This window comes from Leuciscus leuciscus, assembly GCF_965113295.1.
Source record: "Leuciscus leuciscus genome assembly, chromosome: 12".
Lineage (NCBI taxonomy): Eukaryota > Metazoa > Chordata > Actinopteri > Cypriniformes > Leuciscidae > Leuciscus > Leuciscus leuciscus.
Genome location: NC_138736.1, coordinates 29,908,165 through 29,931,815, shown reverse-complemented (window position 1 = coordinate 29,931,815; position 23,651 = coordinate 29,908,165). Strand labels below are relative to the sequence as shown.

The following is a 23,651-nucleotide window of genomic DNA, read 5'->3' as shown; positions in this document are numbered from 1 at the left end:
CATCAATGTTTTTTTTATGGGGGTCCAGAATTCAATAGCTACGGCCTGATTGTGACATTATTTTTATTCTCATTATTGCAATGTGCCCCCCCCCAAAAAAAAAAAGTCTCGCTCATTACCATTATAATGAAACAAATAATGGTATCTTATTTAAATGGTGAGTCGTTTAATAAGAAACTAATGAGAATAACGTTTGAAAATAATGAGAGTAACAAATAAACTTGAGTAAAATATCCTGATATATTGCCGTAATGAAATGTGGAAGGAAAATATGCTTATTTGTCATGAAAATAATGTTGCAGTGTCACAATCTTAATGGCCCTAAAAATAGGCAATATGCAAAGTAGAACTTCTATTTTTATTTGTTTTATTTTAGAACTGAAATAAGACACGGTGTGCTTTTGGATACTCATCCATTTTAGAAAATTAATTAGAGAACAAAAAATTTACTCAGTGACTCCACTGCTTAAACCCACATGAAGATCGAATAGAGTTAATTCAAATGCAGGTTGCAATGATTTTAAAATAAGGAAGAAAATAATTAAATTAAAGAGAAATTATGGGGGGGAGGGGGAGCCTGTATGAAAACACTTGCAAAAGATCTATAGATGTGATTCCGTGCTCAGCGCTAATGAAAAGAGATCAATGGGAAAACCTTGAGTAAAAAATAGCTGCGAATTCTAAAGTGTACAGATTGTCCACTGGCTCCCCTAAAGGAATAGATGTTGCAATACTTTGAGGTAGAGATGCAAATCCCTTTTCAGGCAAAAATATTAACTTTAAAACATGGACAACTTGGTTACACCTAATATGCAGATGTCACATTAAACAAAATCTGATGATTGATAATCGTGCTGGTAAAGTGGGCTTGAGAGAAAGCTCCAAATGGAAATGGACTGGCCAGGTCAGCTAACCTAAATTGATGGCATGTTTAAGTGATTGACTTTTGAAGGTGCTTAAAAGATTTATGATTCCCGCAGTTCATGCCTGAGTGACACAAACATTTCCAAGAGAGCTCCCTCCACCATAAAAGACAAGTCAACGGTGCTGTTTGAGGCCAGAATATTTTTTTATTTTTTTGAGTGATTTGTGAGAAGCATGACTGACAGGCAGCAAATCCCTGCAGTATGGGTTGTCAAACACGAATCAAATTCAGGTTAAGGGCTTGTGTGTGTGACTGAACACATGTGGCCTCACTGGGGTTATGGGTGAAAAGAGACCCAGGTAACAGACAACACTGGGTTTTGATTCAGTCATCACAATCGCACTAGTCTTTGAATTTTGCACGGCTAGAGATGAAACAGGAACTCGTTAGATTCTTTTTTGTTTTGCTTTGCTGCTCATGATGTACCCGGTTTAGGGCCATTTCCTCTAACAGTGCAAAGTCAATGTAGTGTTCATACATAATTAACACCAGTTATGCACAGCTTGAAATAAAGAGTTTCAGTTTGTGTTAGGAGACTGTGGGGAGATATATTACAACCAAAATGTAAAACATATTTATCAAATGAAAGCTTTAACAATTTTAAATGGAACGGTCTGGAATGCATTATGGTCAGTATTCTGGATCATGTGCAGATCATGGTTAAAAAATAAAAGACTTGTTCATGATTATTTAAAGACCTCACACATGTTTTGTCAAGTTGTAGCTTGCATGCCATTGATATGCTAGTGTACTCTTAAAAGTGACAATCTGCTTTTAGAGACTTATCTATTTTCATATTTCAGTTCATTAAAGAATCACATTTTCACAAATAAATTAACCAGCATAACTGTTTTCAAAATTCATAAGAAATGTTTCTTTAAAACCAAATCTGCATAATAGAATGATTTCTGAAGGATAATGTGACTGGCTGCTGAAAATTCAGCTTTGCCATCACAGGAATAAATTATTTTTTAAACAATATTAAAATAGAAAAACATTCTTTTAAATTGCAGTCATTTCACAATATTACTGTTTTACTGAATTTTGTCACAAATAAACACACCCTAGGTGAGCATAAGATATTTTTTTCAAAAACATTAAAAAAACTGTACTGACCACACCTTTTGATCGGTATATTGCTTTTCTTTCTTGTTTTTTTTGTACGAGACATGGATGTACATCAAACAAAGCTGTGAACCTATCAGCAATCAAGTAGATTTTCTTACCTGATCCTATCTGGCACCCTCTGGGTTTGATTTCCATCCATCATGCAGTTCCCCGCGAAGCTCGTCCCTCGAGCCCCAGGATACTCCCTACGCAAAGCCATAGCACCGTGCGTCAGTACCGACACACCCTTTGCGATTCGCCGTCGTGGCTCGTCCCTCCATCCCTGTGGTCTCACAGCAAACACAGCCTTCGGTAGACCCTCAAGACCAAGTCCTGCCAGACCCGGGCCCACCGCAAACCACATATGTGAGGGAGTAGCCTGCCCTGATGCCCATGCAGCCTTAAAAATGTGCCCTGCCTCTTCCTGTGAGCAATACAGGAGTCGCACCTGTAAAGAGTGGTAGAGCGAGAATAGAATAAGTATTCAAATGGACCACTTTGTCCTTTTAAAGTCAGCATAAAATCAAAATGCATTTAATTAAAGAGAAAGTTCACTTACCCTCAGTTTCTTTCTTCTGCTGAACACAAAAGTAGATATTTTGTGTTCAGATAGTTGATGGTAGCCACTGACTATGGAAGTCAATGGCTTACGTCAAATGCTGATTACTAACATTCTTTAAAATATCTTCTTTTGTGTTCAACAGAAGAAAGAAACTCACAAAGGTTTGGAAACAACTTGAGGGCGAGAAAGTGATGACAAAATTTTCATTTTTGGGGGAACAATCCCTTTAATGTTAATAAAAACATAATTGGTCCTGCTCAGAATACCGTCGACTTTAACTTAAAGAGTCTCCAGCGAAAAAACAAAACAAAAACATATTATTGTCATCAAGCTCTGGCTGCTCATAATACTTCAATGATTTGGGAAAATTTCCTATCGGAACAGAGTGATCCGGTGAGCTTGTTATCCATGCGCTAGCACATGTTCGTCAATATCTTTAGCACTACCAAAGGTGTTTTTATAAAACTCAAACCCGGGAAGTGATGTACGAGGGCTTTTTACACACACATTTCAAAAAAAGGTCAGAGATGTCAGACATCTTAAAATTACTTTGATACAGGTCTTGTTTTTCTTGCTGGAGATGTATTGCTTATCCCACTTGTTGACATGTAGCCACAGGCTTCTCACAGGGAGATAAAACTACTCTTGAGGGTTGTTGACTGGTGACCTGCAATCCTCCAAAAATTCAAACAGTATAACAATTGTAGCGAGAGTAGTAGTGTGGAATCAATAGACAGCAGGGGCAAGACTAGGCCCTGGCTATTGGACTACACCCCTAAATGTTTTTTGTTTTTTTTAAATAGCTGTTGGTCTTATTTTCTGCTTTTTGTGGTATTTTTCGTAAATATAAAAATTCTGTCACGTGGCACTGATTCCATTCATTCTGCCTATTTTAACCTCAGACACCCAAGCATTGACATTCATGATGTGATGATGTTTTTTCACCTTTCAGTATTTCTGTAGACAGGGCTCGACATTACGCCTTGTTATGTGCTTGTCAAAGTAAAACATTTAAAATAAATCCTGTCCGAAAAGAATGGTGTAAATGTAATTCTTAAACAATATTCTCATCAGTGTTCTATCGGTGCTTACTTGCTTAAATCAGCAGATTTGTTTTGTGATATTAGTCCCCTTGATTTCCAGGGAATTTTGTACCTTTATAAATTGCATTATTTCTTAATATTTTAAATACGCATCATCTTGTGTGTCAAATTCTTACATTTTATCAATACATTCAATTCTAATAATAAGACACTGAAGGGCTGTTACCAATTAAATGAAATCAGTAAGAACCAAATCCATATTTTCACTGCAGAGGAAAGCTGCAATTAAAGTGGTATTTAGATGCATGTACACAGACTGTTTAATGAAGCTTAGAGGTGGCATGGATGCATTTAAACTGTATAAATAATGTTATGAGATTAATGTTTTAAATTACATTTTCTAAATATCCAAATATAAAATATAAAAAATATAAAAATAATAATTAAACATAAAAATGAACTAAACCACCAGTAGGTGGTTCATTCAATGGATTCATTCAAACGGCTGATTCATTCAAGAATAAAACAAGTGACTGTCTGTCTTTATGAACAAGTGACTGTCTGTCATTGAAATCACAGACTCACCCGATTCATTCAAAAACAAATCACTGCAGTGTGTTTGGACACACACAACAGTTCTGCTTTGGCTTTATTTGGAACTACTTTGGTTGACGAAAACAAAACAAAAAATCTATATTGTGTCTAAATCGTAACTCATGTACTATTAACTATTAAATAAGGGCATACAAAATGTGCAGAGCAGTGGGTCAAGATGTTATAAATATAAAAACTCCAAAAAATTTAAATGTTAAAATGGTTAAACTGGAGTCGGACAATGATGGAGAGACTCAAGAAGTGACAACATGTAGAATGCAACAGGACGTTTCTGAATGGTTAGTTGATGAGTTAGTCATGATAATCTAGAAATCGCTCATCTGGGAACTGTTGTAAGATGTCTACACAGTGACATGCTATTGCATTTGTGTTATGTACTGTATTGCATGTGAAAAGACGTATGCAACATCTTGAGCAGACTATCAAATGTGCTCTTCTACAACAACTCTTCCTCTTCTAAACATGGACTGCTTGTTCCCGGGGGCGGGGTTTCTGTCAATTTTAGGGTTAGTGATGTCACTAATTCGGGAGGAATGTCATGTAGTCCCTACCAGCCGTTAGTCCTTAAAAAACAATTTCTTTAACAGCAAATATCTTCCTTTGCTTTAAACTTTGAGCATTGCAACTTTGCAGATGTTGTTTATGCTCAAACAGCAACATTACTGACTAAAGTTAGAAAAGTGAAATCATAATCAACCACCCCTTTAGTGTCAATTCATTGTCCATTATCTATCGCCATTTACACTGAATGTAATAAAATATGAATCCTTTTTGCATCCACATTTTTGGTGGCTATTGATGTTTTATTAATGACATTTTTAATCAGGCTACTTTTACTTGCCCTTCAAAAAAAGCATTAATGTCTCTGATTTATTTCCTCTGTTCAGTTTGTCGAGGTCGGACATCCGTGAGTAAAAACATGAAAACACTGAAGAGCCAACTTTAGTGGAAAATGAAGTAGTAATTTTAATTGAACGTGAAACTGTCTTTTCTTTTTTTACATGACATGACTGACATGACTTATCAGGAGAGCCAAATTGCAGAGCATGTGCAATCATATCCATATTGCTATAGTATAATCAGATGCTTCTCACCAGCAAAATATGCAATGTTGTTTAGAGTTGTTTTATGGTGTTAATTTACCAGAGTTAAAAAGTGTTGATTCTGGTGTTGATTTAAATGACATCAACACTTGCAGTGTAACTCAGTGGTCAGGGTTAGTGTAATTACAGTGAGTTTACATAATTGACACTGGATGAGTGGATCTTATTTCTGGTCCTTGCAAATTATTTCCCCTTTGATTAATGGCGGACGACCATGAGAGTACAGATATAATTTCAACAGATATAATATATTTTTTAACTGCTTAATTTAGATGTTTTCAAGTCATTTGTGCTGGCAAATTTTGGCAATAAAATGCATTTTATGTCTTATACTTTAGTATAGCCGTGCAATACAGTACGTTCCACAAATAATAGTGAGCACCATTCAGTAATGTGCAAATCGTGTTTGTTTGTTTTTTACGTGCACCCCCACGTGCTCAGCCTTGGATAATCAGGAATTTACATGTGCGGTTACACCCTTCTCCAAAACTAAGGCAGTGCAGAGAAATTATCATCCAATCCAGCAAGAGGCGTTTTGTTGAACTTTTTATTTTCTGGCTGCGTATGAAAAGAACAGTTTATTTTCACTTATCATATGAGACGTGTCTGACATGCACGCTTCATCTGCAATCATTTGTTTACATTCAAGTAAATGCAGATTAACTGCAAATTAGCTGCAATTTCACTTTAATGTAACATTTGTGAGATGACATGTGGAGCTTCTGACTGCAACGGCTCGCTGGACTTCATTTATCATTAGCGACGTTATAATTTGTGTTTTTCTTGACCAACAGCTTTCATCGTGCTGGTGAAAGTTCAATATCAAGGTGTGAAGACGTGTGAAACTGAGAAAATCTTGGAATGTACAATCGTTAAGCAATGTAGGTAAGTTAATGTGCTACTGCTTAGAAATGTGCTAATTAAAGCAACCATGCTTAAAGCATAAGCTGAAATTAGAAAGTCCACAGGGCTTGTTTCCAGGTTTCAAAGCTTTGCTGTTTGCGGCCAATTAGGTCAATTAGATTTTACTTAAATATGAAAAACCCTGAAATGTCTATATTCATGCTATTGTTAAAATGACTTTTCAGTGAAAAGCAAATTCGGGTAGCAAGAACTGCAGCCCTTCAAGTCTTTGACAGACACCAATGTGGAAGAGGACATCTTCCATGAATTGAAGGCAGTCTACTGATACTCTTCACTCTCTTCAACTGACCATAAAGAGACAGAGAGAGCAGTGCAAAATCAATCAGTAAGGGCCGGCAACAGCTTTAGTATAGATGCTGATAAGGCAAAACAGTTATGTATTCATGTGTTTCTCTTCATGATTAATTTGTCCATGTAATTATTCCCTTCCATTATTTTACTAGCCTTAAGTTGTCACCTGTATTACCCGCTTTTCCACTGTCTGGCCAGTGCATACCAGGGCTAACAACGTGCCGGGGGGTGGGCAATAGCCTCGGACCTCGAGCATGTTTAATCAGATTTTCCCAGACGCCCTGGAAAAACAATCTGGTGGTGAGGAAGTGCTTCAGGGAAGGAGACTAAGATAAGTCCAACAGAGGCTGTTGACAGACTTGTACAATTCCATAAGGTATAACTCACAATTCTGTTTGTAACATGGTTGTAAATACCATAATGCAGTGGTTTTCAATCCTGGTCCTATGACCCATAACTCTGCAAATTTTGTTTGTCTTTCTTGCCTGACACACACACTCAGTTCATGAAGCTCTCTCCAAACAAGCTGATGATCTGTGTCATGTGTGTTAAATAAGGACATTCAATATGTGCAGAGCGGCGGGTCCCCATGACCAGAGTTGAAAACCACTGCCATAATGTGACACTGTCTTAGGCTACGTTCACATTGTCAGTCCAAATACAATCATTTGTGTATCCGATTGGAATCTGTTCGTCTACATTGTACAACGCAACTGTTCAGATCCAATTTGTGTGTCGACTTGCTGCTCTTTTCTTTTCTGGAATGACTGCATTAGTTTCTATGGCAATGACATTGCGATGGTAGATATAAAAAAATAAAAAAATAAAAAAAAACACATAACATGGAGCGACTTGCGATACAGATGTTGTCTTATTTACAACATGAAAAAGTATATCCACCATGCTGAACTACTACATATTCTGAGGCAGCAAAAATGAGCAAAATTCAGCATGTCTCCATTATATTGGACATTTCTGCCTGACTGGCACTTTGCATAAACACAACCTTGTTTCTGCAGTGACTTTCAGAATGTTTCCTATAACAACGTTGGACTTGTTAACATGGTGTGAGAAAGTGGGATAAACCATGTGAAATCCAAATAGAGCAAACAGATTTCCTTGACAAAATTAACAGGATTTCAAACCACATTTCGTCACATTTCTTGTGATTTTTTTTTTGCCATTCACACTTGCTAAATGTGATCGGATTCCAATCAGATATGCACAAAAACTCGATTTAGAGTGAGTCTGAACATAGCCTAAATGTACCTTTTGGACTCTCAAAGTGATTTCACACGTTCACTTGTGTTCTATTGACCTACAGCGCTCAGATTTCTTTAGTGCTCGCATTGTGTTTTAATGAAGAAGGTAAGTCACTAATTTTTGGGTGAAATATTCCTTTAATGAAGTTGTCCTGTCACAGTAATAAGCAAAGCATACCAACTGGTTTTATTTTGCACATATTGGGTTTTTATTTGTTGTTGTTTATTTTATGATTAAAGGGTTAGTTCACCCCGAAATTGTAATTGTCCTTTACTTGCCCTCGTGTCGTTCTAAACCCGTAAGACTTCCGTTCACCTTCAAAACACAAATGAAGATATTTTAATTAAATCTGAGAGTTTTCTTTTCTTTCAGTTTTTACTGTTATGTGTATGTATTTTATGTTTGATAGGAAAGCACGCAGCATACATTTACATATTCACCTAAACTCTCTCAGCAGTGTTGACAGCGTTGGGATGTTCCCTAACGATACACCACTGGTCACGCATTGAGAACGAGAAAAAAATTTCACCACTGTATTTTTTTTGATACAAGTGAAAGTTTTGAATTCAATTTCATTTGAGATTGTTATGCATTATTTCATTGCTTTATAAAAAACTTTGTAATTCTGCTACACTGGGTCTCTGAAGGTTAAACACACGTGAAGAGGGAATGGATTATTTAGTCTTATAGCAGCTTTGACAATGGAGCAGTTTACAATTTATCATCATGCTGCTCTTTCTTGTCAAGCTTATTAAAATAAAATATAGCGAGTAAGCTTATGCTTTAAAGCGAATCACTGGAGGCAGAGTTTTTACATTTATAACAAAGCTTGCTGATAAAATCTGCACTTTGATGTTATGTGTGTCTGTTGAGCCCTTACAAAAACCGAACTGATGTTTAATAATTTTGAGGAGAAAAAAAAAAAAAGCATAGCATCAAGCTGACCCCAATTTTTTCCTCATTCTTTTCCATGCGGGAAACGTGACAGGCACTTTGAATATGCTCCTGTATCAGTCACTGATTAGGGGCTGAAAGTCTGGGTACTTGGACACTGTGGAGAATTAATCAGTCAAGTTGTTGAACGTAGAGGATGTCTGCTGGCGTGACCAGTCCTGTGGGGAATTGAGTTGGCCACCTTTGGGTCAGATGGAAACTGTCATTTAATGTCACGCTGCTCTCTAACATTACTGATGCCATCTCCCCTTTCGTAGGTCGAATGACCTCCTTCTCTTTTGGAGCCTTCACGTAAAGGCCAAAGTATGCAGTAGAGTCAGAGAAAGAGAGAAGAAAAAGAAAGAGTGGAACGAATACATGAGCGATGAGAGAGAAGGTTAATCGAGAAATCAAGTTGGGAATATGGAGGAAGCGACTTACAGAATGCATGAGGAGCTTTACCATATTTTTCTTATTTTGAATTTCTGTAGAATAATTGCTCTGGGGCATTAGAGCTGGCTTCTCTCTTTTCTTTGTCATATTCATACTTCCATAATTAACCAAGACTGATTTTGTAATACAATTGTTAATTGTGCTGCCAGTGAAGCCACTTTGAATTAAAATGGGAAAAAATGAACAGGGAGCTGGTGGAGCGGTGGAGTGGGAACGCTAGTTCAATGAAAGGAAAAGAAACCGTGGAAGAGTATGAACTGTACAGTCGCAATTGAGAAAAAGAGCTGCAGTGCAGTTCAAAAAAGGTTTACATGATTTACATGAAGATAAATGAACAGAAAAATGAACAGATAAAAAAAAAAACGTTGATTGTGAACCCTTTGAAAATACCAAGATTTAATGTGAGCTTTCATAATCATTTATATATTTTTTGATCTGTGCTTTAACCCTGTAATAAATCATTTTAGAATTTATAAATATGTAACATTACTTAATAAATGATAATTAATAAAAAAAGTGGGACAAAAAGTCAGATCACATAAATAATCTGGACTATGAACCTTACATTAAAAAAAAAAAAAAAAAAATTGTAAATAAATAAATAAAATCTGGAAATTAACCATTTCAACGGTTTTTAATAAAATATAAAAATACATAAATAATGTATGGAAGCTTGTTTCTGCCACTGGATAAAAATGAAAAAGGTAATAGAGACTTTTTATCTTACAATTCAGATTTTTTTTTCTTTCTCTCAGAATTGCGTGATATAAACTCGCAATTGTGAATTATAAAGTCTGAATTGCGAGTTATAATGTCAGAATTGCGAGATATAAACTTGCAATTGCGAGTTATAGTCAGAATTGCATGTTATAAAGTCGCGTTTATTCTAAAAAGTTATAAAGAGAGAATTTCAAGATATAAACTCACAATTAAGAAATAAAAGTCAGAATTGTGAAATAAAACGTTCCAATTATCTTTAAAATTGTTTTATTCCATGGCAGAAACAAGCTTCCATAATAATGATATAGGAAGAAAAGAAACTAACTACCCTGCACTAATTCTATATCACTAATCACATGTAAATGAATTTGTAGCATTGATCATGTGACTTCTTTGTACAGGCAGTCAGATGTTCTTGCTTCCATTGAAGCTCAAGATGCTCTTTGATCACGCTGGAGAACATGATCATCAGGTTTTACACAAACTTGTTGAGTTCAAGCAGCTGCTTGAGTGCTGCTATCATTAAAGCAGAAGAGAGACACACCAAATACTAAGACATTCTGAAATTCAGGTTAGTTTGAATTTTACATTCACTACAAGTTTTATGCTGATAATACAATGTGTTAAATTACGAAAGGATTCAATGGAAAATTTTTCCATTCCCACTCCTGACCTGTGCTTCATTCTCCTTCAGCAGCCTGCGGGTACGAGCCCCTCCCGGGTCATCGGTCAGGTTGAGCATCACCACACTCTTTCTCTCCCAACCGATGAAGGAGCCATCTATCATGCCTTCTACCATGGCCAGGAAATCCTCATAGCCGTGGTGGCGTGTGGTAACCACAGAGAACGCAGTCCAATCAAACTCCTCCAGGACTTCAAAAATGACATCCAGCTGCAGGCTAGTGGAGCACAAGAACTGCAAGTAGACGGAGCCGCTCTCCTGTAAGAATAAGAAAATTTGGGACATAGTAAAACTTTCCAACATAATATTTTGCATAAATAGGGGTACTTCTAAAAGGTCTAGGGCATCATAGCCAGATTCCACATCACTGTAAAAAATTGAATCATGGTTCTTGTAATTTTCATTAAAAATAATAAGATGATAATTAAAAATATTGTGTATATTTTATTAGGAAAATTGTGGTTCAGTGAAATGTTGTATAGAAAAAATTTAGAACATTTCACTAATAAAACCAAGAGATACATGTTCCTAATTGTTTTAAGGAAGCAGTTTTGAGGCTTGAATTGAGGAACCGATTAAGCTGATCAAATTAAGAGAAAAAGCACATGGCTGGAAATGGAGAGTAAATATTGAAATTAAGTGTTATTTTAAGTGTTTTTGAGTAAAGGGAAACATCTGTTAATGTTTAATGTTCAGTTATGTTTGACATTTGAAAGTTTCTATTATGTTGAAGTTTTGATCGTTACCATTGTGCAGAAGAGTAGGGCTTATGGTTAGGTTGCGAATAACTGCATGTATTGATACTCTGAGGCATGATGCTTTATTCATTGAGCAATAACTTTGCTATAATGCTAGTGCAGAAATAAGTTTGTTTCTGTGCTGAGCAGCATACAGTCTTTTAATTATACAATAAAACTCAGTCAAATATAAACAGGTTATTTCCATTCACTCTAATTCACACACTTTTGAGCGTCAACTTAAATATTAAATTCATTGTGTCATAAACTAATAATTTAAGGGATTTATTCAGGTAGATTCCATGAAAGAAATCAAGCCTTAACTACTCAAAAATATAATGTGTAATATTGTTGCCATAATTTTTTTTAAGTAAATAGCAATATTTTTTTCTCATTCATCAGGTATTTTTCCCTTCCCTCCATTTACTCTCTGCTTCTTACTCATTCAGATCAATACAGTTATTCTTAATACCCACACAGCATGACGTAAAGGATTCATTGCTATTCATAAGCCTGTGTTTCAGCTGACATTAGTGTCCTTGGCTGTTTTAGGATTTGAAACAGTCTGTTCGGCTTCAGCTCACCTCACTGTCTTTTTTTATATACCCCGGAAGGTGACCATTCCACTGTACAATCGAGGAGATTTATGACCCTGACATAAAGCCGTATTTCTGATAGTGAAAAATAGCAACGCTTAGTCTGACACTTGCTAATGCATCATAATCATGATCAAATATATCATGAATGTGGCATGACACCTGTTTTGTGCCTGCTGGTGACACTGGCCATTAAATGAGAAGTGTGCTGCCTTTATAATTGTCTATTTTTTGAGGCAAGCTGAGCATGACCTCTGTAAATCTTTGAAGAATTATTTGTGGGCAGATTTTTTGTATATCCTGCATTTCCTAAAACAACACATTCGAGTCAATATTTTAATTGCACCGATGCATATCAACAGCATGATCTGGGTGGGGAAAAAAAGCTTATAGCATAAAACATTTATAGAAGTTTACAAACAGAAATGTTAGTGTGAAGTGCTCAGCGAGAACGAGGGGTTTGTGTCTGTACACTCTAAAAACTGTTTAGTTGAAAACGCCAACTTTATTTGCACCAAAATATAATTGTAAGTCTCAGAATATCTATTTGTTGCTTAACATCACTTTAGTTTGCACTAATTTCATTTGCTAGGGTTGCTAGTGTAATCGGTCCAACCTGACCCGCTCCAAGCGGGATTCGAACCCTCCGGCGTGGGAGGCGGACGCGCTAAAAAGGACGCTAAAGACCACAGCCTCTACTCTTACTGACATACCTTACACTAGGTTTGCACAAACAAACATCCACCGTGTCAGAGCAATTGAAGAGATATGACTATACAAGATGGCACCCATTATAATCAACAAAGCTGTCACTGCACACAGGTAAAGTGGTGGAGGTATGACCCTGGTTCCCTCAACAAAAACCCAGTAGGATTTTTGCATAGGCTTTTGGATAAATCGCAAAAAAAAAAACAAGCTCTGTGATCAACAAAAGTTTATGATATTGCACGTTTTGTCCATCAAGATAATTTGTCACAGATGAACATAACTTTTATGAATTTTGAAGCCTAAATGCAGTCATCAGAAATAAAAAAACTAAAGATAGGCTATAAACAAACTACACCACAGGGCAAGCTCATGAATTCAACAACACCATCACTAAGCTTCCGACGATTTTTAATGTTCCCGACTGCCGCTGTTGTCCCATTTAGCCACTGGTTAGCAACCGTATTTTTTAAGACACGTAACATCTTAATAAAATCACGAGTGGGGTAATACCGATGTATTTTAAGTCGTAGAATAAAACTGGAAAGTGTCTTGAGCTTGTGTTCACCACAGACCTTATTTCAGCCATTTAACCAAAATTCCCATTAAAAAAAAACACTGACTTCGGGACGATGGAACCGGAAGTGCTAAAATACTTGTTTCCGCGTTTTGGCCTACAAAGTGATGTCATACCTGCACTACTATATGGAGGTGAGCTCCAATGTCTGACAGAGGACATTACACAAGGAAAACTTTGTTGTTATTTTTCATAATTTTTGTAAATATGCCTTTGTAAATATGAATATTAGCTTAGGATTTCATACACTGAATTGTATTTAATCACATCTTTGCAGATCTATAATATATTGAGTCCATAGTTATATTTCCACAGTTGTACTGGCTCAGCTCCTTAAAGCCTTAAATAAATGATTATTTATGGATTTTAATAAATGCCATGATGTTGAAATAGAAAGCTGACAATTTTTGCGTCATCTATTCATGATTCCATAATTTTATGTCAGCCAAAATTTCCAATTCGAGTTTATTGGTAACCAATTTCTTTATAGATTTATATAAATATTAAAATAACCATTTTACAACGTAAAATCAATCAACCCAGAATTTGTCTTAAAATAAGATACCATCTGTGCTAAATTTGTAACTTTGCAAGCTGGGTTAGGCTAATGAGCACCCCAACTTGTCAGGTGAGATTAACACAGCATGTCTTCTGACTATTATTTATCCAACAGTGTGTTTAAAACTACTAATTTTTGCTTGTTTTAACCCAGCATTTTTTGTTTTGTTTTTAGAGTGCCCTGAAATAATGATCAACTAAATGACTAACAACTTGCAGTTGAACTCACTGATAAGTTTTTCTTCATCTAGAACAGCTTTTCCATGTTACAAACACTTCTTATGCAAATAAAGTCTCAATTAACTCCACAGTACTTTCCCCGTATGAATAATTTCCCCCTAGGCATTACCTTGGCAATCTGGCAGGTTTTTTTTGTGTGTGTGTGTGTGTGTGTGTGTGTGTGTGTGTGTGTGTGTGTGTGTGTGTGTGTGTGTGTGTGTGTGTGTGTGTGTGTGTGTGTGTGTGTGTGTGTGTGTGTGTGTGTGTGTGTCATAATTACACTTTGACTGTTAGTATAGTAATAATGCATACCTGTAGCAGAGGAATTTTTAGCATCTCTGTCAAAATTCAAGGCAATCAGCACGTATTCCAACAGGCTCATTAGAATACAACCGCCTCAAACATGCAAAACAAGTGTTCATACTGTGTGACCAAAGGATAAAGCCAGGCTATTACACTGAGTCTTTCAAATAATAACCAGACAGAGGAGCCGCAAACCTGATGAGCACAAAAATGTCACGACTGCAGAGAAGCATTAACCGAGCATAAAGGCTCACCTCCGCTCTATATTTAAATGAAGACCAGCTTGTAAAAGCTGAAAGAGCTTACAGTTGTACAGTAACTTGCAACAGTGAAGCACTTAAATGGGTCAGGTTACATTTTCCACAGGACTACATTTCTACATTTTCTTCAACTCCGTATTGGAATCATCTTGATAAATTTGATGCACTAAAATTGGAGCAGGTATATAACTCTTATTATATTTTACTGAGAGCAAGACGAAGGGAGAGTCAGATCTTGACATGCAGATGAAAAACATACATAACTTAAATTGTAATTATACATTATGATAATTTTATTTGTTTTAAATGATTTATAAGAATATGTAATAATAATACTAATAATAACCATATTTAATATCTTGATAAATACTATAACATTGCCATAAATAGTGCATTAAATAGTAAATATGTATTATTATTAATATTAGTAGCAGTAGTAGTCATTTCTTTACTGCTTTTAAACTCAAATGCATTTGCTTAAATTCCGCATTTCTTTTTTATTCTTTTATGAAAGGAGAATGAGTGCCCAAGGTGTTTGTGTTTTCAAAAGAATCCCAGTACAAACAGGCTTCAGTTTCTTCTGATGCTGCAGCTTTGATTCAGCAAAAAAAAATCAATCACATTGAACACTTGAAACTAGATTTGCTGCATGCATCAAATGCATTGCAAGTGGGAAGGTTTAGATTAAATTGCAACACAATATACAGTACATTAAACACCACTAAATCAATTTCTGCTCTAAATGACCTCAGATGTAAATCTGTATGTGCTAATGAAGTACCTTCTGTTAGCGATTACATTCTGTACATAGAGAAATGGAACAGCCTGCTTTGCATCCTCTCAGCAACCAAACCAAACACATCACATTTTTGGAAACATATAGATCAAGTCTATTAAAAAAAAAAAAAAATCTAAAGCAATTTTCATTTTTCCCCCTTAAAAATGACCCATTTAAAAGAGACAGGAGACATTATTTTAACTCTATTGTTTTAGGAGTAGAAGTTTAGATGCATTTGTCCCAATTTCTCACTCGTATCACAAATAGATCATTGAAAAGTCCAGCGATCTAAGTGGCTTGCCTTCCTTTAGGAACACTTCAACAGCTATTAATATAATGTTTTTAACATTTGCCCACTTATATTCAGAGGTCACAGCCTTTGAAATTACTGGAATCCACAATGACACATTTAGTGCTGTTGCTGGGGAGATTTGAAAGACTTCAGGATGTATTGAAGTGTTGCATGAATGTCATACATTTTATAGCATTGTATAGCTCTGAATCATAATTGCATAGAGTCCATATTCTGCTGGTTTCATATGCGTCGCACTAGAGTTGAACCAGAAGTTGTGCATGTGCTAAGCTTGTCCCTCTGAGACACCAATAATCATATGTACTGCATTATGTGCCATATTGAGGTCCAGATGGACTAAGTGATGCATTTTATTTTATTTTATTTTATTCAAAAGCTTTCAGAGAATAAAATGGACCCTGGAAGGCTATGTTTACCAAAATCTGAAGAAATATGCAATTCCACGTATCTTTTTCATTGTTTTGGGGGGAGCGAGTGCCTGAGGTGTTTGTGTTTTCAAAAGAATACCAGTATTACTTCAGTCTCTTCTGATTCCGCAGCTTTGATTCGGCTGAAATCAATCTACATTGAACACTTGAAAATGGATTTTCAGCATCAGATTTCGAAGCTCATGCAGAGGGTGCAAAAGTAGTGGCTGAAACATCTACGTTCTTCTCACACCAGAATATTTAACCACATAATGTAATTAATTACTGTCCTAATTAAACCAGTTGTGACTCCTCCGTGCCGTGCTCTGGTTTGTGAAGAGGTAAAGGAAGTCTCTGGAGACGTGCTCTGCGAGACAGAGTTAACTCCATGACTCCAAACCCACGCTCACACCAATCCACAACACATGAGCCTTTCTAAATGTAGTTAATTAAAGCCCAAGCAAGCAAATGAAAAAGTAATGTAATATTTTTCCACAGGAGAGAAATATGCTGGCAGAGAGGATGTCTCCTGAGAGTGAGTAAAACAACACAGGTAGCCTGAAACTTATTCGAGTTTAATTGGTCACCTTAATTATGCTGAAATCTTATTAAGTGGTACGACACGGTGAATTTTTAGTCCACCGTCACATGCGAGAGGCAGATACTGGTTGCTGCAGAATGAATCATTTAAGTAGGGATTTTTCCAAACAAGCCTAGACGGTGTTTGTTCAAAGGATGGAAAAGAAGTACGAAACAGACAGAGATTTTAAATATTGTAAATCCAGGGCATGTGAAGACAGCATGAGGCTTACGTGACAAAAGAGACCTTCAAAAGGCCTCTGACTGATTCATTTCTGAACATAATAGTTGTACCGGATGTGTTTGTGCATCACAGAGTGGGTACAAAACACTACATACATCACATGATTCTCAGTTGCTGATGGCACCTTACTATAAAAACACAGTGTCATTTTCCTAGTTTACATTTAGATTAAAGGGGCTTTAAGCTGTTTTCTTTGGAATCCATTGAATCAAATCCTGACAATCAGTGAAATGTGTCCTGAAATATCCCACCTGTCTCTGTGACAGCCCTAGGCTCTATAAACATCTGGGAGTGGCCCACACACATTTTCAGTCAATCAGAAATGCTTTCATGCATCTGACATTCTGACATGTCTTTGGAGGGAAGACACTACTTTGGAGGGCAATTTTCTCAACTTATGGTCAAATGATGGAGCATTACTTTTGAAAACCCTTGTATTTTTTCCTCTATGCCAATACTTACATTCTATTGTGTATAGGCACCATAACTCAAAAAGTAATTACCATAACTTTGTTCAAATATTTTTACTATTGTAATGTACACAGGCCTCTTACACAACATTTTACTCAGTTTACTGCCCATTCAAACCCCGGCTGACCTGTATTGTTGACTAATGCGTAATACTTTGAATAATTCTTTTATTCACTGTTTTGCTAAAATTAGAAGAGGCATATCTAGGAGACAGCTCAGTGCTTTTCCAGGCCGCTGAGAGCAGTGTGCACAGAGAGGACAACTGAGGTCATGGCTGAAAAATGACCAAATACCATTATATCTCTGGGGAAAGTGTTATTGTGCATTCCAGAAAAAAAAAAAAATGATAATGAGCTTTAGTTTATTTCAATTACACTAGGTCAGGGTTTGTCTGGCTAGTCTAGTCCAGTTAGTACCTGCTGCTAGATACAAAGAGCATCTTTGCTCATTCATTCCAATTTTTTTGCAAGCAACATAACAAATAAATCATATTATATAATAGAAATTTTACCCATGACCAATATGTTTTCAAAGGGCTCCTAAAAGCATCATATTAACTTTTATTTTCCATGTCAGAGCTCAGAATAGTCGCTAACCAATAGCTTGTGACTGTGCATGCTCGTTTTATGTCATCAGCCAATCAGTTGTCATATATAGTGTCATATTTACGGCTCTAACATACTGGCAGTAGAACTGACGGCCACACCAATGGACTATTTTCACAGATTGTGATCACGCGTTTCCACATTGTAAATCTATCAAGTTTTTTATATTTTCATCTTTAAAAAAAAAAAAATTACGCTAAAGGCCAATTTCTCAAGAATAGGAAATTACGTCACTGCGGTATAAAATTAGTTCCACTACGGGGCTGCGTCTATTACATTAGTACGCTCTTTTCTTAAATATCGCTTCTTAACTTTTCTGTTTTGCCTGTTTTCCAAGTTGCTGTTATAAAATGTACAAAGAAATTAATTTGTACTTGTAGCTAAACAGCCACTCTCTGTTTTTTAATTCACTGGCTGTCATGTCACCGAAATATGTACTCATTCAGTAATATCCCTGCTCGTATCACCATATGATGAGCATTTATTTATAATATAAATATCTTACGTCTTGGTTTCACCGTTCTGTCGGATATGTCACAACATAATATCCCGCATTCAAGCATATGTTATTACTAATCCTGACAGATTAAAATAATGAAACTAAAACATAATTTATTTTCATGACCACATTGTATACAACTTACCTTAATCACAGTCTTTTCATTAATCTATAAGCAGAGCAACTATACAATGTGCAACAGCAACAATACTGCTTCTAATGGGTTTGTTAAGTCTGTGCATTATTACAGATTTTAAGATGATGACGACTGGAGCATATGTGAGTGAAGGAGATTAAATATAATTTAAAGATGACAGAAGTGTTGCAGTTTATGATAGATATGTCCAGAAACGTATGGTTGTCCTGGATGCAAGCGGTCCTGCTCTTATTATGAATCAGCAGATCAGGTCAGTGCGAGAACAGAGCTGCCAGCCGATGATTTCCCCAGCACATCGCGAAAAATAGTGTGATCATGTACAGTCCCACCAAACAGACACAGATAATGATATAACCAATTAGTGCCTTCATTTCGAATTAGTTCTTAAATTTAGCTCTTAATTAGATCTTTGTAGTCTCACCAAAAAAATTCATCAAGACAGTTCAAACATTTTCATGGTATTTAATTCCCGATATAGTTCTATTTAGGCTCAGCCATTGCTGTTACCGCAAAAAAAAACAAAAAAAACAAACAAAAAAAAACAGCGTGAACCAATCCGAAAGCCAAAAACCCGGAAGTATGAAATTGGCCTATTGTGGATTTTTTCATTTGTTATTGGTGCAAATGGGAACACAAAATTATATTTATTGTAGTTTCGATTCACTACTATAGAAGTTTACCTAACTATGATAACTTCTGCTTCTGAGACCCTAGGAATGTTTTGCATAATTTCTTTTCCCTAAGCAGTTAAGTGAGGATACCACACCCAAATTCATCTCTCAAATTCATAAAGAACCATTATATCTAAGAATCTTATGAATTAATCTTAACTCTTACCTGTGGCTCCCTCCCCAAACCAGCCCCTCCTCCCACAGCAATGACAGGCACTCCTGTCTGGGCAGAGACAAATTCCAGCATAGGTGCTAACGGTGCCCGGTTGGGCGGTGGTGGCTTCTCTTCCTCAAACACAAGGCCTTGTAGTGGAGTGGTAGCCAGTAACTCGCATAACTGTAGCAAGAGGCTCCCAGGACTGCTCTCGTTCACGGCCAGCCAGATCACGTTCGCGGGACCCCACGGTGTCATCACACCTTCACCCACCTGTCCTGACCAGGCCCGACTTAGAAAACCCGTCCCCGAGTTGCTGCTGCTTGGCCCGGCACCGGAGCCGGAACCCGCTGAAGAGGCCCCGCCCACGCCCCCCACCCCAGCGCTCGTTTCCGGGAGGTGGGAGGAGCCAGAGTGAACCACAGCGATGTTGACTCCGCCCGAAGCCCCTCCTGAGTCCCTCTCTCTCTCCCGGGGGCGGAGCAGCAGTGGGGGGGAGGGCTGGGCCGGCCCAGTGCACGCCAGCACAGCCAATAGAAACGAAAGGGCGGGCCTCGCCGCCATAACACGGGCAGAGAGTCACTTGGGTGGGTAGCGCTTTATGCTGGAACGAGACCTAGAGGGAGAAAAGAAAGAAGTACTGTTAGAAACAATGTAACTGAACCGAGGGAAAACATGAAAGGCAAGCCATCAGCGTACAGTCCATCAACATCAATTAGGATGCCACCAGACACCAAGATACATTAACCTGGCAGAGGTAGTTAAGTCCCTGCATGGGAATTGGAGAAGAAAGCTGACACATCTCACCTCCCTGAACCTCACCATTCCCCGGGGAACGTGGGAAATCATTACCTCCTCTGCATTGATTCATGCATTAGATCCTTTAACGCAGGACAGTGTCTCGAATCTCCGCTATAAATCTGCCTGGTCGTAAAGCATCCATCTCTGCCTGGGTGGATCCAGAGCAGACAGAGTAAATAAAAGTGAAAATAAAGAAGAACAGAGGGGATAAAGGCCACCCTCTGTGCCTTTTGTTTGTGTTCCTCATACAATGAGAGAAAAAAGCGAGAGCGCACGAGAACGAGAGAGGGAGGGAGAGACGGCGTGCTTGTGCTGATACAAATGGCAGGCCATGTAAGCGCCAGCAACACCATGAATCATTTTCAAGTCACTTTGTACGCCAGCCATCAAAACCTACCCACCCATCCCTCCGCCTTTGCAGTAGACGTGCACATACACACTCTCTTTAATTAACCTCCCACTAAACACACTTATTTATACACAAACAACGTGTACGCGAGTGCACAGACAAGCAATAGTGCGATATACTGTGTGATGTATAGCACAAATGTACCTATACTTGCACTAACGTGTATATTAAGTAATGCACTGACTCAGGGTCTGGCAGCACATTCACACCCACATGCACACAAACGCAAATGAACATCTATCTCTCCGTCATACTGGCTACGTTTCAGAGCTGGAGCTGCTAATGTCATAGCTTTGAACCAGAAGGCACGCTGACGTCATAATTTCTTCTCATTTTCCTCCTTCTCTCTCCCCATTAATTCTCCTTGCAGTTCTTTTGACACTGGGAAAAAGACACAGAATGGGGGATTAAGACTTGGGAAAGCAAGATCCGTTTGGGAAAGACCAATAGGCAGAAGAGAGGGGGTGAAAAAAAATGAAAGAGAAGTGGACGTTTGAATGCAAAGAGTGGAAGTGGGAAGAAAGAGAGATGGGTGGGTGGGTGAAATGATGGGAGCAAAGGAGGTAAAAAGAGAAATATTTAAGAGTGAGTTCAATAACGTAAAGGACAGATGCCTATAAGGGAGTTCTGAGTAAAGGCAAAAGGGACTATCAAGAGGGTCTGCTGCATAATTCAGGACATCATTACTATGGGCCTATGGGCAAAAACTGCAGTGGCGAGTAGGGCAAAAATACTGCGGACTAAACGGAAGAACACAAACAAAATTTATTTGACTGTTATGTCAAGCGCACAGTACTTCAAAGTGGACAGCAGGCTTTTAAAAAGGGCTATACGTTTCAGCTCTCATTCCGTGTGTTGAAATCCAAAGGGATTGAAGACAAGAGAAGGTGACTTCTTTGTGCATCAAGCATAAAAATCCATTAAAACTATAATTCCGCTTCAAAGAAATCCAAAGTAACGGATGAAGAAGAAAACAATAACCCGTACAGTAGACCAAATCTAGATAGGAACATCTGTTCTGGATAGTTAAGTATGCTTATAAATGAAACTGTGGAGGTATAAAGCTCCTTATGTTTGATCCAAATGGGTTATTAGTAAGAAAGTGGAAAAAAAGGTTCTTTAAAACACAGTAGAGTAGGAAGTCCAGCACACACCTCATTAGACTTCAAAATCATTAGACTTGCATCTAAGCATACAGTGAATTGCAAATAAAGTTCAATCTTTGAGAGGTGAAAACATCTAGTGTCACTAAAATAATTATGGGCCCCACTAAAACCCAAAGGGGCAGGCATCACAATTTTTCAGACTTTTGAAGTCCGGTTTGGTAGTTTTGTGTTGAAAGGTGTTTTTGTTTTAATGAAGAAATACAAGAAACTGCATGCTTTCTTGTGACAATGAGGTCGAGGGTTCTTGTCATTAAGGCCAGTGGTTAAGTTTTGCTAATAGGTGTATATACCACAATTTAATGTGCAAAAACGGAGGTGATGGACAAAACGGCAAGACATTCTTTTTGCTCTTAATTTCTGTGAGCTTGACTTTCTGAAGGCGGGCTTAAACAGTGAGCTGCTTTTGATGCTGGAACACTGAATTCAGCAACAATATCGACAAGAAACCAGACAGAGAAGTTCAAGCACTTCTAAACAGAAAGGAGAAGCTTTAAGACACACCAACATTGCTCCAAATTCATAAATATAAAAACGTATTGGACATGAATTGTGATTTTATAAACTAATGTGCTTGAAATAAATTGGCAAAACCGAAAAGGGAAAGCAAACATTAATGGGCATTTAAAAGCTTGTTGCCACATGTTGATGAAAGAAGCGATTCGGCACATCGGGAGAAAAGTGTGAAAGCAGAACAGAGGGGAACAACTGAAATTGGGTATGGACTGAAGCAATCGTATAAAGTGTGAAAACACTTTAAGTCAGGCAATTTGGCCAGTCATTGCCTCTGTGAGTAGCCGTCTGGTGATTAAGACTGGGCTGATAACACAGACGTCACAAATGTGATCCTAGGCAGGGCTGACACATAAACTGGGGAGTTTCTAAGTGAAGCCTAACACAATCAAGTCTTTCATCAAGGCACTTAATACCGTGTTGCTCTAGGGGAAACAGCTCCTGCCATTTGTGTACTAGTAGAAAGCTTCTGTTAAATGACAAGTAACCTTCAAGAAACCACACTTATGAATGAACTTGCCCACAGAAATAAAAAAGGCACCAAGCAATAACTTCACAATCATTTGGTAAACATTTTGGTGTTTTTTTCCAATTGTAAACATTTCATTATTACATGCTTGATTTTGTGACAAAGCAGCTGCAAAAAAAACAAAAAAAAACTTAATGCTGCTATTACAGAATTAAACGAGTTATACCCCAGCCTCGGAATAACCCACAGGTCTAAAATAAATCGACTACAACCCCACAACTTAACTCGTCTTATTCAAATTCTGCTATTGTTGATTAGAGAATAAAATATGTAAATGGTATGTAGAACTCTAAATGGATAGTAAACATATTAGTAAATATTGTGGTGTGAGTTCATGCGGTTTCCCCAAGAGTCTGATGGCAATAAATATTTAAGTTTCCATTCAGGGCTGATAAACAGAATCGACTCATTCTGGGACGAGTGACCCCATGATGAAATGAGTCAAAGAGAAAATGTCTTGAGATTTCTGTGGTGCACAGTAAAGGCAAAATACATTTTCTGCTTTGTGACCACATCTTAGCACATCACTGCTCTCCAATATGTACTGTACAGACAGTTTCTGATGCTCAAGAAGCTGAACCAATAATCTTAAGCAAAGTAATCTTAAGCAAAATGAGCCAAACTAGCATTTTAACAAATTTTGTTTAATGTTAGTAATATAGACATTCATGAAAGAAGTAGCAATATGAATGGGCATCAATAGCCTACAGATTTGCCAGTTGATTAGGCCTAGATTCCGGTTCACAAGCTCTTAATTTGGTTCGGATTCATTCGAGTAGACT

The 23,651-nt window shown here is 37.4% G+C and overlaps 2 protein-coding genes across 2 annotated transcripts in view; one reads left to right on the top strand and one right to left on the bottom strand.

Annotated features, from left to right (window-relative positions):
- The window catches only part of LOC309510844 (uncharacterized protein), a 208,275-nt gene that overhangs the window by 139,768 nt on the left and 44,856 nt on the right, over positions 1–23,651 (top strand). The gene's annotated exons all lie outside the window — the stretch shown is intronic.
- Positions 1–23,651, bottom strand: part of grin2da (glutamate receptor, ionotropic, N-methyl D-aspartate 2D, a) — a 79,939-nt gene that overhangs the window by 32,744 nt on the left and 23,544 nt on the right. The window contains exons 2-4 of the mRNA XM_082185731.1: positions 19,467–20,070; positions 10,613–10,879; positions 2,152–2,480 (exon numbers count right to left, since the gene is read on the bottom strand). Of these exons, the coding sequence (XP_082041857.1) occupies positions 2,152–2,480; positions 10,613–10,879; positions 19,467–20,018 (1,148 nt within the window). The 5' untranslated portion in view covers positions 20,019–20,070. The remainder of the gene's footprint in view (positions 1–2,151; positions 2,481–10,612; positions 10,880–19,466; positions 20,071–23,651) is intronic.